General features: G+C 44.7%; 1 protein-coding gene across 3 annotated transcripts in view; it reads right to left on the bottom strand.

The window, feature by feature from the left end:
* kcnh6a (potassium voltage-gated channel, subfamily H (eag-related), member 6a) overlaps positions 1-19,417 on the bottom strand; it is a 220,707-nt gene that overhangs the window by 24,944 nt on the left and 176,346 nt on the right. For all 3 annotated transcript variants that reach the window (XM_048560824.2, XM_048560822.2, XM_048560823.2), the window contains 2 exons: positions 18,671-18,870; positions 4,016-4,268 (listed from right to left, as the gene is read on the bottom strand). In XM_048560824.2, coding sequence (XP_048416781.1) covers positions 4,016-4,268; positions 18,671-18,870 — 453 coding nt within the window. The remainder of the gene's footprint in view (positions 1-4,015; positions 4,269-18,670; positions 18,871-19,417) is intronic.

Below are 19,417 nucleotides of genomic sequence, written 5' to 3' on the forward strand. Positions count from 1 at the left end.
CTGCTCTGCAGGAAATTGGTCAGGCCACTTTTGGAGTACTGCGTATAGTTCTGGGCATATTGCTATAGGAAGGATATTATCAAATTGGACTGGGTACAGAAGAGTTTTGCAGGGATGTTACCAGGACTGGAGGGTTTGAGTTATGAGGAGATGCTGAATAGGCTGGGACCTTCTTCCCCTGAAGCATGGGACTCTGAGGGGTGACCTTATAGAGGTTTATAAAATCACAAGGGGCATAGATAAGGTGAATAGCAAAGGTGCTTTCCTTAGGCCAAGGGAGTTCAAAACTAAAGGCTTAAGGTGAGAGGGAATAGATTTAAAACGGACCTTGGGGCAATTTTTTCACACAGCATGAGGTTGTATATGGCATGAACTGCCGGGAGGCAGTGGTAGATGCAGGTATAATTACAATATTTAAAAGACATTTCGAAGGTACATGAAAGGTTTAGAGGGATATGGGCCAAACACAGGCAAATGGGACTGGGGGTTAAAATAGTATCAGAGATAATGGGAACTGCAGATGCTGGAGAATTCCAAGATAAAATGTGAGGCTGGATGAACACAGCAGGCCAAGCAGCATCTCAGTAGCACAAAAGCTGACGTTTCGGGCCTAGACCCTTCATCAAATGGGACTGGTTTAGTTTGGGAAGCCTTGTTGGCATGGACATGTTGTTCAAAGTGTCTTCTTCTGTGCTGTATGACTGTATGGCTCTACAGTCTTGAAAACCTGTATCCTCCAGCTCTCTCTTTATCACTTGCAGCTTTCAGCTCCCTCATCCCCGGTAACAAACTGTTGATGCTTTGACATCTATCACAAAGTTGCACATTGCAATCCGATGCTGAACCTGTAATTTATAAATTTGTTGTACAACTTCTTTGCTTTCTTATTCTGTTTCCCGACAAACCTAAATCTGCTTTTCTAACCACTCTGTCAATGTGCCCTGCCACATTAAAAAGTTTGTGCAAATGATTGCCAATGTCTCTCTGCTTGTCTGCATTTTTGAAAGTCCTGCTGATTCTGATGCACAGTCTTGCCTTAGTCGCTGTCCCAAATTGCAAAAATTCACACATCCCACAGCGAACTCCATCTGCCAAGCATCTGGCCATTTTACCACCCTGGCTGGATCATTGTGAAATCCATAACAGTCCTCCTCACAGACTGATTACAGCACAGAAAGAGGCCATTCTGCCCATCATGTAGACACTGGCTTTCTGAAGGAACAATTCAATTACAGCCACTCCCCCCACTCTGTTCCCATAACCCTGCACATCCTTCCTTTTCAGGCAATAATCTAATTCCCTCTTGAATCGTTTGACTGAATCTGCCCCCAACACGCTCTCTGGCAGTGCATTCCAGACACTGACCACTCACTGTGTGTAAAAGCTGCTCCTTGTACAGGGTCCCAAACCGACACATCAGCTTTCTGGTTCCTCTGGTGCTGGCCTGCTGTGTTCCTCCAGCTCCCCATTGTGTTATCCTTGGGTCACCATTGCTTCTTTTGCTGAGAACCTTAAATCTGTGCTGTCTGATTCTCAATCCTTCCACTAATGGGAATTGTTTCTCCCTATCTATTCTGACATGGTCCCTCACAATTCTGAACCCCAATATCAAGCCCCTCCCAACCTTCTCTGAGGAAAACAGGCCCAACTTCTCCAATCTTCTCATGTGACTCATAAAGTCAGGAGGTATGGGATACAGGGTGATTTGGCTGTCTGGATTCAGAATTGGTTGGCTGACAGGAGGCAGAGAGTGGTTGTAGATGGTAAGTATTCTGCCTGGAGGTCAGTGCTGAGTGGTGTCCTGCAGGGCTCTGTTCTTGGGTCTCTGCTCTTTGTAGTTTTTATAAATGACTTGGATGAGGAGGTTGAGGGGTGGGTTAGTATGTTTGCTGATGACACAAAGGTTGGAGGTGCCATTGATAGTATCAAGGGCTATTGCAGGCTTCAGCGAGACATTGACAGAATGCAGAGCTGGGCTGAGAAATGGCAAATGGAGTTCAACCTGGATAAATGCGAAGTGATGCATTTTAAATGCTGAATATAGGATTAAAGGCAGGATCCTCAGCAGTGTGGAGGAACAGCGGGATCTTGGTGTTCAAGTGCATAGCTCCCTCAAAGTTGCCACCCAGGTGGATAAGGTTGTTAAGAAAGCATATGGTGTTTTGGCTTTCATTAACAGGGGGATCGAGTTTAAGAGCCGCGAGGTTATGCTGCAGCTCTACAAAACCCTGGTGAGACCACACTTGGAATATTGTGTCCAGTTCTGGTCACCCTATTATAGGAAAGATGCGGAGGCTTTGGAGAGGGTGCAAAGGAGGTTTACCAGGATGCTGCCTGGACTGGAGGGCTTGTCTTACAAGGAGAGATTGACTGAGCTCGGACTTTTCTCTCTGGAGAGAAGGAGGAAGAGAGGTGACCTGATTGAGGTGATTGAGGTGTACAAGGTAATGAGAGGCATGGATAGAGTCGATAGCCAGAGACTTTTCCCCAGGGCAGGATTGACTGCCACGAGGGGTCATAGTTTTAAGGTGTTAGGAGGAAGGTATAAAGGAGACGTCAGAGGGAGGTTCTTCACCCAGAGAGTTGTGAGCGCATGGAATATTTTGCCAGCGGTAGTCGTGGAAGCAGAGTCATTAGTGACATTTAAGCGACCGCTGGACATGCACATGGACAGCAGTGAATTGAGGGGAATGTAGGTTAGTTTATTTTATTTTTGGATTAGGATTATTCCACGGCACAACATCATGGGCCGAAGGGCCTGTACTGTGCTGTACTTTTCTATGCTCTATGTTCTATGTTCATTCTACTGGGCTATCTACTACCTTGCCATGATCAAGTCATTTAAAGAACGGTGCTACACCCATTTGAGCAGTCCTTCATGGAATGTTTAATAGAATAAATAGAAGTCAGTAAAGTGCCAGTGGGGCGTTTGGAGAGCGAGTGGAGAGGGGTTGGTGTTGCTGAGTGTGGGGGATCTGGCAGGAAGGGAAGGGGCCAGACAGAGAGGATATGAGAGGGCCTGAATTTCCTTGGTCACTGTGACCAGGTAAATGGAGAGTACCCGTGTCCTGTTGGTAATGGCCAAGCTTTGGATTGACAGAAGCTAAGTTACTTGCTGTAGATTCCCAGCGTTTGACCTGCTTTTGAAGTATTTATATGGTTATTCCAGCTAATTTCTGGTCAAGCAGCTAGTTCATAATGTTCAGGTTCAGTGATTGTAATGTCATTTAATTAGATTCTTTCCTGTTTGAGATGGTATCGCTTGCCACTTAATCAGTCTGAATGATATCCAGGTTTTGCTGCATATGGGTACAGACTGCCTCAATATCGGATGAGCTCTGAGAAATGCTAAACTTGGTACAATCATCAGTTAACACCCCACATATGGTCTTCTGACGCACAGAAGTTCATTGGAACATTTGAAGATAGTTGGATCTAGGGCACTACTCTGAAGCTGGAGCAGTGACAGATATCCCAAAACACATGTCCCTCTCCCCTGCCCCATTCTGGACTGTTCAATCTTATCACAGAGAAAACCCCTAACTTAAATCTTTTATTTAAGGGAAGGCAGTGATGTTATTGCTAGACTATTAAACCAGAAACTCAGCTAATGTTCTGTGGACCTGGATTCAAATCCTGCCATGGTAGATGGTGGAATTTGAATTTGATACAGAATATGGAGTTAAGAGTCTAATGACCAGAATGAAATCTATCATCCTTACCTGGTCTGGCCTCTATGTAACTCAAAACCCACAGCAATGTGGTTGACTCTTAACTGCCCTCTGAGCAATTATGGAGGGCAATAAATGCTGGCCTAGCCAGAGATGCCCACATCGCATGAGTAAACATATAAAATATCTTTTCTGCAGCTTTTGGAAACCTTGGGATCCAAGTCCATTCATCCTCTGTGTTCAATAGCGCTTGCCAACACCTGAGCACTGGTACAGAGTGCCCCCTACAGGGAGAAAAGTGCCAATCCTAATGAGTCAGAGCTAGATGGATACGACTCACATACCCAGGATAGCCACCACCACGTCATTGCGCAGGATCTCAATAGAGCCACGGGATATGAAGTAGAGAGCAGTCAATACGTCGCCATAGTGGACCAGTGTGTCACCAGGTGGAGCATGTGTGGTCTTGAACTTCATTGCCAGGGCCCGCAGGCAGCCAGGGCTTGCCCCCCTGAAGACCTTACAGTTCTGGAGGAGGGTCCTGTTCAAGTGGAGGCAAATGTCAGCCTGTAGGCATTCTGGGAAACCTTTCAGCACCTGAACAAACAGAGGCAGAACACAGTCATTTCCAGTAAAAGGGCAATGCTTTGGGGACATTAAAATAAAACAAAGAACTGCAGAAGTTGGAAATCTGAAACAAAAACAGAAATTGTCAGAGAAACTCAACAGGTCTGGCAACATCTGTGGGAGAAAGTAGAGTTAATGTTTTGAGTCTGGTGACCCCTCATTAGAACTGAAAGCAGCTAGGAAAAAGGGACATTGATTTTGAGCCCTAGAGGATGCAATGTCCCCAGTGGAAAATAGTGTTGTTCTTCCAGCTTGTACTGAGCTTCGCTGGAGTTACTGCAGCAAGCCGAAGACAGAGATGTTGGCGTAGAAACATGGCGGTGTGCTGAGGTGGCAGGCAACAGGAAGATCGGGGACAGTTGGAACTGCCAATGCTGGAATCTGAGAAAACAAAGGTGTAGAGCTGGATGAACACAACAGGCCAGGCAGCATCAGAGGAGCAGCAAAGCTGATGTTTTGGCTCTGGACCCATCTTCAGAAGCCTTAGGAAGCTTGAGGACTTCATCGCAGACAGAATGTTAGACACTTTGCAAAGCTGTCACCATGTTTGTGTTTAGTTTCCCCAGTGTAGAGGACTTCACATAGTGACCAGTGACTACAGTAGAGATTGAGTGAAGTGCAGGTAAATTGCTGCTTCACCTGGAAAGTGGGGCCTTGGATAGTGAGGAGGTAAACAGATAAAGGTTACAGTTGCAGGGGAAGGTGCCGTGAGGCTGTGGAGAGGTATTTGGAGTGGGGAAGGAGAGGACTAGGGTGTCCTGGATGAAATGATCCATGTGAAATGTTGACAAGGGAGGTGAGAGGAGTGTGTGTCAAATGGTGTGATCCTGCTGGAGGTGGTTGAAATGGCACCTAATAACCCACTGGAGGTGGATGCTGGTGGGAGGGCAAGTGAGGACCAGGCAAACCCTTTCACTGTTGTGAGAAAGGGTGAGGGCAGAAGTGTGGGAAATAAGTCTGACACAGCTAAGAGACCTGTCAACCTCATGATGAAAAAGGGCAACATTTCTGGCCACCACCCCCGACGTGGAAGGTGGCATCATCAAGACAGATGAGATCGAGTTGGAAAAAGCCGGGAGAATGGAATAGAGTCCTTCCAGGAAGCAGTGTCTGAGATGTATAGTCAAAGTAACTGTGGGAGTCAGTGAGTTGTAACTGTTACACAGTTTGGGTGATCACTTTGCTGAACACCCACACCTCTGTCCACAAAAATGACCCCAAGCTTCCACTTGTCAATTTCAAGACATCACTGTGTTCTCTGGCCAACACCTCTGTCTCAGGCTTGCTGCAGTGCTCCAGTGAAGCTCAGTGCAAGCTGGAAGAACAGCATCTCATTTTCCACTTAAGGATCCTGCAGCCTCTAGGAGTCAGCATTAAGTTCAGTAACTTTAGAGTCTGATTGTGTCCTTCCATGTTTTTTTTAAACCACACACACCTGGACCTATCATGATGTGGATTGCCTCTGGCACAGCCAGCCCGTTCTCTGCTACTCTCAGTTCTCATCACTTTTTCAGTTTCTCTTTTATCCTGGCCTATATCAATAATCTCCTCATTTATCTAGCCCTTTCACATCTCTCTTTTTGTGTTTCATCTCCACCTATGTGCTCACATCTCCCTCCCCACAAAGCCTCATCTTCAGTATATGAAAAATTTATACTATCTGCTAACAGCTCTGAAGAGGGTTCACTGGACTCAAAACATTAACTCTGTCAGACCTGCTGAGTTTCACCAGTAAATTCTGGTTTTGATTCCAGAACATTCTTAGTTTCTGACTGGATTTCATGCTCCCATTTAAGTACAGCAGATTGCCTGACTCCAAAGTCACTAAACCCCTCTCCCCACACAATATCCCCCTCCAAACTCATTATCTTTTCTCCTCATTCATAACTCCATTTCTCATTCACAACCCCCATTCCTACATGCTACCCACTCTGCAAACTCTCTATCTTGGGTAATGCTGAGTTGTTCAAGCTGCACCAGACCAGGTGATTGAGTTACTTACCATAAAATTCCCTGCTTTGGAACCACTGTATTTATATTGCTGGTCCAATTCAGTTTGTTCTCAATGATAATCGCCAGGTTGTTGGGGATCCAGCAACAGTAATGCCATTGAATATCTTTGAATGATGACTAGAATCTCTTTTGTCAGAGATAGTCATTATCTGGCACTTGTGTTACTTACATGAATGTTACTTGCCACTCGATCACCCCAAACCTGAAAATGTTTTAGTATCTGAGGAGCTCTGCGTAGTGCTGAACATTTTGCAGTCATCAGCAAATATCCTTAATTATGACCTTATGCTGGAGCGAGATGCTATATTCTATGTTTAGGATAACCTTGATATGAACATAATTAGGTGCATGCTCCTTAGTTTTCCTGGGCTGGCCTATACACACTTTGTTTGAGACTGCTGGTTTCTTATCCGAGGGTAAGCCTCTCTCACTCCTTGCCCATGTTTGCCTCGAGAATTTAGGGATCTTTCGTCAATATTGATATCTCACAGTGTGGCTCTCTTCCAATTATACACCTCTGTACTTCTGCGTGTGGTGACACAGAACACACTTGTGGTATTTTAACTTGGTACCTTGGGGTGCTTTCCAGTTCTCCTAGTACATGGTACTGGGTAGGAGCTGTTTGACGTACTCTGTTGCCACCAATCTTCCTTTGTTTTGTCTTGGGTCTACCTAGTAAGTATTGATTTATCACCATACAGTATCTAAAGAAGGGGCATGCTTCTTGGTTAGCAAGATGGTTTCTTGCATGAAAGCCGTAAATAGAACTAGATAGAAATAATAACTAGAACATTGGAGCTGGTCCAGATGTATCTGTTCCCTCTGGAAGTGAGAGTAGAACACCTTGTCTTCACCCACAGACTATGTGAGACCTCAGTAGAATGGGTGAAGTCATTGTACGCCATGAACATTAAACCCTTCAGAACTCTTACCTTCTTCACTGCACGTTGGCTCAGTGGTTAGCAACTGTATAGTGGCTTAGTGGCGGCCTCACAGCACCAGGGACCCGGGTTCAATTCCAGCCATGAGTGACTGTCTGTGTGGAGTTTCCACATGCTCCCTGTGTCTGTGTCAGTTTCCTCTGGGTGCTCCAGCTTCCTCCCACAGTCCAAAGATGTGCAGGTTAGGTGGGTTGGCCATGCTAAATTGCCCGTAGTGTTCAGGGGTGTGCAAGCTAGGTAGATTGGCCATGGAAAATGCAGGGTTACAGGGAAAGGGTACAGGAATGGATCTAAATGGGATGGTCTTCAGAGGGTTGGTGTGGACCCGGGCTAAATGGCTTGCTTCCTTGCTGTAGGGATTCTATGGCTCAAGAATACTAACGATCATCATGGAGTCTGAGAGATTGGTTCACATATCCTCACTCACCTCTTGATAAGATATTCTCTTCAATGTGCCTTCTGCTAATCTTCCTCTCCTCACTAAACCCTCCCTCTGCTCACCCTCCTTCCCTCAGTAAACCCTCCCAATGCTCACCTTCCTTCCCTCAGTAAACCCCCTCTCTGCTCACCTTCCTTCCCACAGTAAATCCTCCCTCTGCTCACCTGCCTTCCCTCAGTAAACCCTCCCTCTGCTCACCTTCCTTCCCTCAGTAAACCCTGCCTCTGCTCACCTTCCACTTTACTTTGGTTATTACTTCCTTTCCAACTCAATAAATCCTTCACTCACACCAAGATTCTCTATTCACTAACCACCCCCCACCTTCTCTCCCTACCTCCCCCTTCCTTCCATTCTCTACATCCTCCCTCCACCATCAATGTGGCAGTACAGTGACTTAGTGATTGGCACTGCTGCCTCACAGCGCCAGGGAAGTGGGTTTGATTCCATCCTCAGGCGACAGTCTGTGTAGCGTTTGCATGCTCCCCCCATATCTGTGTGGGTTTCCTCCGGCCCCTCCTGTTTCCTCCCATAGCCCAGAAATGTGCAAGTTAGGTGGGTGGGTCTGGGTGGAACGGTCTTTGGATAGTCAGTGTGAACTCGATGGGCCAAATGGCCTGATTCCTCTCTGTCGAGATTCTATGATTCTATACCCTCCCTCCACGCTCTAACCTTTCCATTCATTCTCTACTCCCTCCCTCCACTTTCCCTCCCTGAATTTTCCAGTGTGATCAACGCATTGATCCTTTCTCCCAAACAACCTGTTCTGGATGATAATTCCATGAGTTTGTGCAGGTATGACTCTGCACCACACAGCATGTGCAGGCAGCCAATAACCAGCTATGGACATGATGCACTGGGTGGCTTATTCAACCGTGGGGTGCATTGTGGTTGAACTAGACCTTGTTCCCACTGGATGTCCAAATGCATGGGGGCTGCCAGTGGGTGCAAATCACTGCCACTGCAGTGAAGGGTATGCCAAGGTGGTGAGGGTCCATGCCAGTGGATGAGGAACGCTGTCACGACTTTCATGCAAAGAGAAAGCTGCCACCCCCCAAAAATAACCTGCTCACTTTGAAAACGCCGAGAACCCCAACCTCAGAGAGAGACATTTCTCCTCACTCTGACCTTGCACAACTAAAGTGCAGTCTGTCTGAAGACAGAAAGTCAGTTAAGAATCTCTCTGAGTGTGAGCAATTTGCTCTAACTGTCAGCTCCAATCAACTAGCCATTTACTCAAAACTGTGATGAGACAGTTCAGTCCAATCCTCATTCCCCAGGACTCGGTGAGTGATATTATCATTGCACCGGCTAGCTTTCTCTCATACTCTCAAACTTCCCTCTTTATTCATTTTTGATCATTCTTTGCTCTTTCTTATTCTCTGTGCAATGTTCTTGTCTATCTGGACAATTATATGTGCTTTTTTTAGGCTGAAACACTAACATTTTGAGTTAACCATAGGTGATGGGTTGATTCCTTGGAAATTTTATTACTCTTTACAATGTATCTGTTCAGCATAATCTGAAATGTCAGTTCAAGCAGGTGTCTATTGCAGATTTCGTGGAGAGCAAATCTATACTTCCAGGTGTCCCCATAGTCCTTCTCTAAAATTATCCACCACCAAATCATCCAAGACTGATTCCCCTTGTTGTCTTAGCAACTGTAAGGTGTACCTAACTGCAATAAACTACATCTTGTGAACAGTCTTTTCTTGTTAGTCGTTGACTCTCCATTACTTTAAAACAAATAGTCCCTTAGACACAGTTGGTAAAGAAAATTGGTAGCAACATTCTTCTGCAAAAGAAAACCACACCCTCACCACATAGGTAGGCTCAGTGATCATCAGGCTGTTGTAAATACTTTCTAATCAACCTGCTCACAGATCTTAAGACACACTTCTGTATCATCTGGGTCTTGAACATGGGGCTCCCAACTCAGAAGTAGGGACACTATCACCAGACCCCTCCCAGGCTGTTGCATAGGGTTGTAAGTATAGTGATTGTAATGAGGTCAGCCACATGGACCTCATAGAATATGAGTTCCCTGATTGGGGCTGGTAGCCTGTTATAAAAGGTGAAGTTACATGGTATCAGGGGTGAGCTGGCAAGATGGATACAGAACTGGCTTAGTTGTAGGAGATAGCGTGCAGTGGTGGAAGGATGCTTTTTGGAATGGTGGGCCTTGACTAGTGGTGTTCCACAGGAATCAGTGCTGGCACCTCTGCTGTTCATGAACGGCATTAGTGATTTTGAGGAAAACATAGCAGGTCTAATTAGTAAGTCTGTGGACAATACAAAGATTGGTAGAGTTGAGGATAGCGAGGATGCTTGACAGAGGATACAGAAGGATATAGAGCAGTTGAAGGCATGGGCTGAAAAATAGATGGAGTTTAATCCATGAGGTGATGCATTTTGGAAGGTCAAGTAGACAGGGAAATTATACAGTGAATGGCAGAACCCTTCGGAGTATTGATATGCAGAGAGATCTGGATGTGCAGGTCCACAGATCACTGAAAGTAGCAGCACAGGTAGATAAGGTAGTAAAAAGGCCTATGGTATGCTCTCCTTCATTGGAAGGGGCACTGAGGAGAAGGATAGACAAGTTACGCTGCAGTTTTATAGAACTTACAGAACTTCAGTTCAGCCACACTTGGAATATTACATACAGTTCTGGTCACCACACTACTAGAAGGATGTGAATGCTTTGGAGAGGGTACAGAAAAGGATGTTGCCTGGTATGGGGTATCATAGCTAAGAAGAAAGGTTGGATAGACTGGGTTTGTTTTCACTGGAATGCAGGAGGTTGAGGGGAGGCCCGAAAGGAGTTTATAAGATTGTAAATGGCACAGGTAGAGTGGAAAGGATGAGGCTTTATCCCAGGGTAGGGCAGTCATTTACTGGGGGACATAGGTTCAAGGTGTAAGGGGGGCATGTTTTTCACACAAAGGGTGGTGGAGCGCGCTGCCAGAGGAGGTGGTGGAAGCAAATTTCAAGAAGCACCTGGATAAATAAGAAAGGAGTCGAGGGATATGGATCCTGTAAATGAAGACAGTTTTATTCTGGAAGGGCAAAATGCATTGGTGTAGGCTTGGAGGGCTAAAGGGCCTTTTCTTGTGCTGTATTGTACTTTATTCTTGTAATCAAGGAGCTCTGGCTGACAGATATAAACAGGATTGTCAGAGATTCTGTTTACTCTAAGAGCTGGCTCTGAGGAAGCCGGACTGGTGTCAAGTACTGACCTCATGTAAATAAAGGGTGAGTTAGTGATGGCATACTAGTCTCTCTGGAGTTATTTCAGTAAGGTTCTGAAAGAGTTAATGCTGAGGAGAGCATTAAACACAAACCAACACAATGATATCAATACGCAGACTCGGGCAAGAGAGCAGTTTTGAAACTTGAAGGAGCAAAGATTCCTCAAGGTGTCAGTGACAATATCTATCATACCAATGTAACTTAGCAAATCCTTATTGTGCAGATAGAGGCCACTCGGCCCATGGACTCATCACAAACCCTCCGAAGTGTATCCCATACACACACAGCTGTAACTCTGCATTCCCCATGGCTAATCTACTTAGTCTGCATATCTTTGGACTGTGGAAGGAAACTGGAACACCCGAAGGAAACCCACACAGACACGGGGAGAATATGCAAACTCCACACAGACAGTCACCTGAGTTTAGAATTGAACCTTGGTCCCTGGTGCTTTGAGCCATCATGCACCCTGGTTGTTATTGTGCAATGAACTACAGGAGCCTCTTCTCATTAGACCATCAGGTGGTTTTCCTCCAGCACATTCCAACAACCAGGTCATGTAAATCCCAAACAGGGAAGAGGAGGGTAACATCAAATCTGCCAGATAGATCTATGGGGATCCACCATATGACCTGGTGCCAGTGGGGGCAATACTTCACCATACAATCAGGCAGCAAATGGTGGAGCTTGGAAGAGACATCAGACAAAGCTTTAAGAAGGCTGCCCATGCAGACTGAAAGAAGTGAACCTCAAAGATTGCTGTTAAAAATAAATTCATGGTAAGATTCTACAGGACAGAATCTACAGTCAATTGTAAAATGTATTCCAGTCCTGATAAGAGACAGCTCTGGTGAAGAGACACCTGGACTCGAAACATTAGCTTGCTCTCTCTCTCCACGGACACTGCCTGACCCGCTGCGATTTCCAAGCATTATTTGCTTTCTGGTAAGAGACTGGCCGCAATGGGAGATTTAGCAACTCCCAGGAGTTGGAGTATTAGCCATTCCAAAACAGGCAAGACTGTATCATGAGGCAGTGATTTGTAGGAGCAATTCTGAGTTGGATTTTCAGTCTTTAAGTGAACAAAGGTCAGAGGCTCCGTGGGTGGAGTTTAAAATGACTGGTGAGCACGGGGGTCGCTTTAAAATGGTGCAGTAATCCAGCCTGGAAGTTACTAACATTTGCTTACAGCTCAGACTGAACATCGTCACCATAGTGAGCAGGTATCACATGGTACAACTGCAAACAGGGAAATCCAGCACTGCAGAAGCAACTTAAATGAGGTTAGACTTGGTAATGTCACAAAGCCAGACTTAAAGGGACAAACAGGTACTTTAGAAGCTTAAACAGACCAGATCTAATGGAAGATGCAAGTAAGGAGACTGCTGAGATCACAGAAAAGGACTAAGATCCAGAAGAACATGTTCAACCGCATACTGAGCCAGAATAAACCATGAAAACCATGGGAATTATTAGCAGAGCCACAGGGAGCATGAATCTTCCAGGGAAATCCACTGAATTATTGGGACTCATCAGGTCATGAAGAATGGGATTCATTTAGCAAAGCCATTCAAATTACGGGAATCATTATTAAAGCCACAGGTATTGGGTTTGATTCAGTAAGGAAATGGAAACCATTGATCGAACGTACGATTTAGCGGCTTTCGTCTTGAAAAGCTATGAGAAACGCTGAAATCATTCATACAGCTCGCCAGAGGTAAGAAGACTCTATTTTAACTGCAAAAGCCTGGGAACACCTCCAGTGGGCAGTACACAGTAATAGCATTACCACACAGCTGTGGATAATGAGGGAACTGGTGATGTACTCCACTTAGAATTTCAGAATACATTCGAGTGCCATATCAAAGGCTATTATGGGAAATACAAGCGAATGAAGTTGGGGTGTGGGGTGTACTGTCTAAAAGTAACACATTCTAAGTCACTGTCTGATCCTGTCATAACCAATGGCTCATCATCTCTTATTTAATCTCAACAGATTCTATTTTCTATTGGGTTCCACCATGTGACTGGGAAGCCCAGTTGTTCTTTGGTTGAAAAAAATCTTTGAGCTGTTGTTCCCTGACCATTTGTTTCTTTCTTTTAATTAATTTAACTGTCTGTGCCATTTGAAAAAGGCTGGGGTCAAGCTCAAGAATACTCCTGAGATGCTGCTTGGCCTGCTGTGTTCATCCAGCCTCACATTTTATTATCAAGAATAAGAATATTTCATTTTTCAAATATGTTCTCCTTTATCTCTACTAACTGCTACCCTTGTGTCACAGAGTTCCTAGTGGTAAACTTTACATCTTAAGTTGTATTCCCCAGGCCATGCACTTGCACTTTATAGGATACAAACAGTATGTCTTCACCTATGGTACACTATTGGATAATACAATTTCACTTGATACTGTAAGAAGCTGAAAATTAATGCAATGTCCATTGACATAAATACCATTATGCCAAAATGCTAGATCTTGGTCACCTAATTCCCCTTTACTGATACATTTCTTCCATTGCAGCCTGTTCTACTACATGAAATCATTGAATGAGTAGTTATTTGACGTTTTCCTGTTCTGTATCTGTGGTCTATGTCTGCACATTTTCTAAGAGTGACCTGGCTAAAATATTCTTTTGTTAGTAGCTGGGCACTGCTTGTATCTGTGAGGTTTCCTTGCTCCATGGTGCTGACAATGACTACTTTTGTATTTGATGTCTGGCTTATTCTCTGTACATGCTTCTCACGTGCATCGTAAAGGTTTTTGTAGCTTGAAAACTGAATCAATACTGCTGATACTCTCTGATAGTTTTGGCATTATATTATGGTTAATCTTGTTGCTTACAAATTTCTGTTTCACTTGTCATCCAATAGCTTTCACCGAAGTCAAATCTTCCTTTGACTGTAATAAATCTGCCAAAGACTCATCAGCAATCCCATGGACACAGTCAGAAAGGTATGACTTTGTTTAGGGATGCAGGGTAATGTCAAAATGAGCAAATGGTTTGGTCTAAAGATTCAGGAAACTGTGAAAAGGAAAACTTCTGGCTGGAGCATGGAGCTGTCCTCCATGAGACTAAAAGTCCTCCAGAGAGCGCCTATTTCACCAGGAAAGGCATCTTCAGTGAAGGAAGTCTAAGAGACAAAAGGTCCTCCGGTTTAATGTCTCCTCACACCAACAAGAACAGAATCAATGTCAACAATCTCCAACCCAGAGACCTATTGATGCTTCATGACCAAGGAGAATACTTGCCAGGAGAATAGTAACACCTTACAACAGCCTGAATTTGTGAATATATATATTAATATTGGAGAAAAAGCCTTGGGAGGAGATAATGTATAAGGGTCAGAAAGGGCTAATGGTGCAGAGTGCATTAATGTGGACTCAGGCAGGAGGACAACTTTGGATCCCAGATGAGTAAGGCCTAACATCCTGATCTCAGTACCAATGTTGATCGCATGAATGTAATTATAACTGGTGCTTTTGTGGCTTCAAATTTAACAATGTTTATATACTTATGTTCAAAGAGTTATGGATATATATTTTTTAAGGCGGTCAATGAAAAAAACAGTGGAATTCCTTTCTAACAAGGCATTTCTTGAAATCACATGCCTCCTGCTGGCTGCTTGTTTACTGCAGACCCCGTGCCTAGTTTTACAATTGTCAGGTTGCAATTTCTGCTTTGCAGATTGCTTGGATTATTCAGCTGTGGTCAGCCTGGAGGAGGAACTGAGCTTCACAGCCTAGCTCTCCCAATTCTGAAAACCCTCTTGTTGTGGGTCCAGTGTGGCACCTGGAGCCTTAGTCCAGTCTGAATTCTGATTATGCTCCTTGATTCTGTGTTTCCTGAGCAAGCTGTGCTGGCAAAGATCCCACAGATATTTGATTTTGTTTGGTGACACTTATGATTGTGCAGCAGAATATCAGACTGACAGCTGCCTCAGCATTCTATACCCTGTCCTATTTTCCTGCCTTCAAGAACTAAGAATTATTGGCCAAAATGTGTTTTCTTTTCTCAAAACGTACCTGGAGAGAGAAATCTGTTTTTCCCTGTTTACCCACTGTGTATGTGAATGATTTACTTGTGTGTGTGTGTGTGTGTGTGTGTGTGTGTGTGTGTGTGTGTGTGTGTGTGTGTGTGTGTGTGTGTGTTTGTGAGAGAGATGACAGGAGGTTATGATGCTGGAGGAGATTGTAGTGATATGAAGAGGTGAAGCCATAAGGATAAGAATTTTCAAATAATAGCAACAAGGTGGAAATGCCAAGGCAGATCATACCAGATCAAGCGTGATACTGAGGTTGTGAACAGTCTGGTTTCCTTTTAAAGCTGTAGTCAAGAAGAAAGCTAGAGTTGATAGTTAGGGAATAGAATTTGTGATGGGGACAAAACATAATGGCTTCAGTTTTTCCAATGTTTAATTGGAGGAAATTAGCCTGCAAGCCTGACAGTGTGCAGAAACCATTGCTGGGCTCTCTGAAATATCACTGAGGGACAGCAGGTGAGTGAGAAAAAGGAGGGGACCAAGGATAGATCTATAGGGGATACCACTGGGAACAGCGGGTGTGCAGGAAGAGGAGCCTTTGTGACTGACTCTCCACCATTGATTTATTTTCTGGTACATTCCTATGATTTCGTACTTCTTTTGTAAGATGGTGTCAAGGTTTCTGATGTTGGACATTTTATTTCTTTATATTTTTATTTTGTTCCCTAAGAATACGGACTTAAGAATTTGTCTCTAGGTACGTTTGCACATAAGATTCCACCCTCAGGTGACTGTCTGTGTGGTGTTTGCATATTTTTCCCGTGTCTATGTGCGTTTCCTCCAGGTGCTCCAGTTTCCTCCCACAGCCCAAACACGTGCAGCTTAGATGGATTTGCCATGCTAAATTGCCCAGTGTATGCAGGGGATGCATGGACAAGGTGGATTAGCCATGGGAAAGTAGGGAGGTAGGCTGGGGTGGGATGCTCTTTGGATGGTCCAGATGGCCTCCTTCCACACTGTAGGAATTGTATGAAATGGTGTATTTGAAGCTGAGGACCAAGGCAGCTGTAGTGAGACAGCCATTAACAATACCAGCAGCATGGAGAAGTTGGATGGTCATCAGTTTAATGGGAATGGGGTTGTGGGAGCAGGAGGTCTGTTTCATGGTCAAGCAATGCCTGGAGAGGCATGATAGGAGAAAGGTGAGAATCTGGAGAAAGATGTGGGTTCAGGGTTTAGTTGTGGTGGCTGAGTTTTTAAAGACAAGGGTGAACAGCACTTGGTGTGAGCAATAATGCTGGCAGCACAGTTTTGGGTGACCTCAGCTGTCTGGAGAAAGCTAGTGGAAAGTTGCCCAGCAATGCTCTAAAAACACATGAGCAGCAAATAAATCCACCCAACTCCCTGCCTCCCTCCCCACCACCGCCCCCCCAAAAGCCCCATACACCCACAAAATTTCAATCATGGGTGTCCCATTGTAGGCAATGGGCCAAATACAGATAAATGGGATTAGTGTAGTTTGGTTTCTGTTCATCAGCATTGGGCTGAAGGGCCTGTTTCTATGTTGTTATGACTCTGTAACACTATGTATGTGGAATTGTCGGAATTGGTAGGAGATGCTCCTTAAATAACAGTATGGTTCTCTCCTGAAATTGTATGATCATGAGTGCAACCATCAGCAACAAATGTAGGGGAGTGAGATCCTGTGATTGGAGGAGCAGGTAGGAGTGTGAAGGTGGATAGGGCAATGAGCAAGACCACAGAAATTGGGGGTAGAGAGGCTGGAGGTAGAGTGGCTGGAGGCTAGCGGCTGAGGGTATGTGAATGGGAGAGGTGGGAACAAAGAACAAAGAACAAGATAGCACAGGAACAGGCCCTTCGGCCCTCCAATCCTGTGCCGACACATTTTGTTCTTCCATACTAAAATCATCTTCACTCTGAGGACCCACATCCCTCTAATCCCTTCCTATTCCCGTATTCATCCAGGTGATTCTAGAACGCTGCTATTGTGTCCACTTCTACTGCCACCTCTGGCAGTGCATTCCAGGCACTCACCACCCTTCGTGTGAAAAACATCCCTCTCATATCTCTTTTAAACATCCGTCCCCACCCCTCACCTTGAACCTGTGTCCCTTAGCAACTGACCCCTCCACTCTGGAAAAACGTCTCATACTTTCCACTCTACCCATGCTATTCACAATCTTATAAATTTCTATGAGGTCACCCCTTAACCTCCTGCGTTCCTTTGAAAACAGACCTAGTCTGTCCAACCTTTCTTCATAGCTAAAATGCCCCATACCAGGCAGCATCCTGGTAAACCTTTTCTGTATCACCTTGAGAGCATTCACATCCTCCTGGTAGTCTGAATTGTACACAATAATGGGATGTGATGCTGGGGAGGCTTAGTACAACAGACAGGAAAGCTATGGCCTTGGTGTTTGTGAACTTGGGGGAGTGGTGCTGCCATGAGAATGGGGGGGGGGGGGTGCAAGGGGAGAGAGGAGTTTCAATGGACGGGATGCAATGAGGAGAGCGGGGGTTCAGTGGGGAGACAGGGGGTTCAATCAGAAGAGAGGAGTGTTAAAGCTTTCAACAAGAGAGTATTCAGCCACTTGGTTCCAAGAAAACCTGACATTACTGAAATAATGATTCATTGAAAAAGAGAGTGTGGAGTCTCTAGCTTAAGGCTGTAGAAGTTCAGCAGCTACTAGATAGGAGAGAATTTAGTGAATGCTATTGTTTTCATGCATTGTCATAGCTCAAAGCATCTCACATACTGTGAATTACTTGAGATGCTGTGGCTGTGTTAGAAACAAATACTTAACCAATTTACCATAACGCTACCAATTTGCATAAAGCATATTTTGGATAATGGGTTTTGTGATGGAAGTTTCTGTCTTTTTTTTTGTTTAAAAACATGTGTTGTTGATATATCCTGACACGGTCTTGTGCCAATATAAATATGCGGCATCTAGAAGATTAACGCTTTCCTTCTCTGTTGTCTTTGATGAATTGTGAAGATTATTAATGAATTCCTCAATTCCTGCTTTTTCCTGAGTCCAAGTACCCCTATGTCAGCACAAGCAGCGATGCTACCGTTGTCATGTAAGTACAAAAAGCTTTTTATTAACCAGCATCTGTGGGACAAGTAGAATGCCGGTTGAGCAAATATTCTGTATAATCAAGAGGTATGCCAACTGCTGTATAGTTCTAAAACATCTACACATCAACATTTCTCAAATATATGTATGTAAAAACATCAACATCACTCCTAAAGCAAATGTCAAAAACACAGTAAGTAATGGAAAAGTAATGCAGTGTGTATATACATTGCTGTTATTCTTTACAGTACAATCGCTGGGACTTTGTAACAAATCGCTGTATTTGAAGTATATACTGTTTGCTGATTTATCGAGAGTGCTGGCTAAGATGCTGCTTAAAAAGTTTGCTGTACATCGGCTAAAAACGGAGCGAGTGAGAACAAAAGAGGTCCTGAAAATCAAAAACTAGCCCTCCAGAAAATTTCAAAAAGAATTTCAAGAATGCGATGTTGATCCCTGCTGCCCAGGGTGTACCTGAGGCAATGAAATTGCTGTGAAGTAATCACTGGATTTGAAGTGATCATTTACAATGACTGTCTTGTCCCCCACTAAATGATACTTGTTGAGCAAAAATTTCCTCGCCTTCTTTGTCATCGTCCCCCTTGTGCAGTCTGCTCCAAGTCCCTGCTCCACAGCTATTCTGTACTTACCGCATTCATGTCAATTCCGTTAGTGTATGACCAGGCATGCTGGAAATATTCCTCCAGTCTTTGCCGTAGTGGGTTGGGAATCTGATGGAAGCGGATAAATTCTTTCACTCGGAGCATCTGTGTGTGGTAGCGGGCGGTGCCGGAGTATAATCGCTGGATGATCGCAGAGACATTCCCAAAAATACTGGCATACATCAGAGCTGGGGGAGTGGGGAACATTAGGTCAAAGATCAATCAAACATAACTGAGGTTTCATTGAATACGTTCTCCTTTACAAAGCGTTCTCTAAAATATGGTAAGATCGTAATTAGCGAGTGGCTTTTTACCCAGACCTGGGCCAGGAGGTGGACGTGATAGTGAGGCAAGTGAGGCACTGGGATCAGTGCTGAGATGAAGCATTGGGATGATATGTTAGCATGAGGTGCTGGGATGAGGGTCTGGAATGAGGCATTGGGATGAGGCACCGGGATGAGGTGCTGGGATGAGGTGTTGGGATGAGGAATTGGGTTGAGGCCCTGGGATGAGGCACTGTGATCAGTGCTGGGATGAGGCATTGAGATGATGTATTAGGATGAGGCATGGGGATGAGGCACTGGGATCAGTGCTGGGATGAGGCATTGAGATGATGTATTAGGATGAGGCATGGGGATGAGGCACTGGGATCAGTGCTGGGATGAGGCATTGGGATGATGTATTAGGATGAGGCGCTGGGATGAGATGCTGGGGTGAGGCACTGGGATGAAGTGC

This window comes from Stegostoma tigrinum, chromosome 31, assembly GCF_030684315.1.
Source record: "Stegostoma tigrinum isolate sSteTig4 chromosome 31, sSteTig4.hap1, whole genome shotgun sequence".
Lineage (NCBI taxonomy): Eukaryota > Metazoa > Chordata > Chondrichthyes > Orectolobiformes > Stegostomatidae > Stegostoma > Stegostoma tigrinum.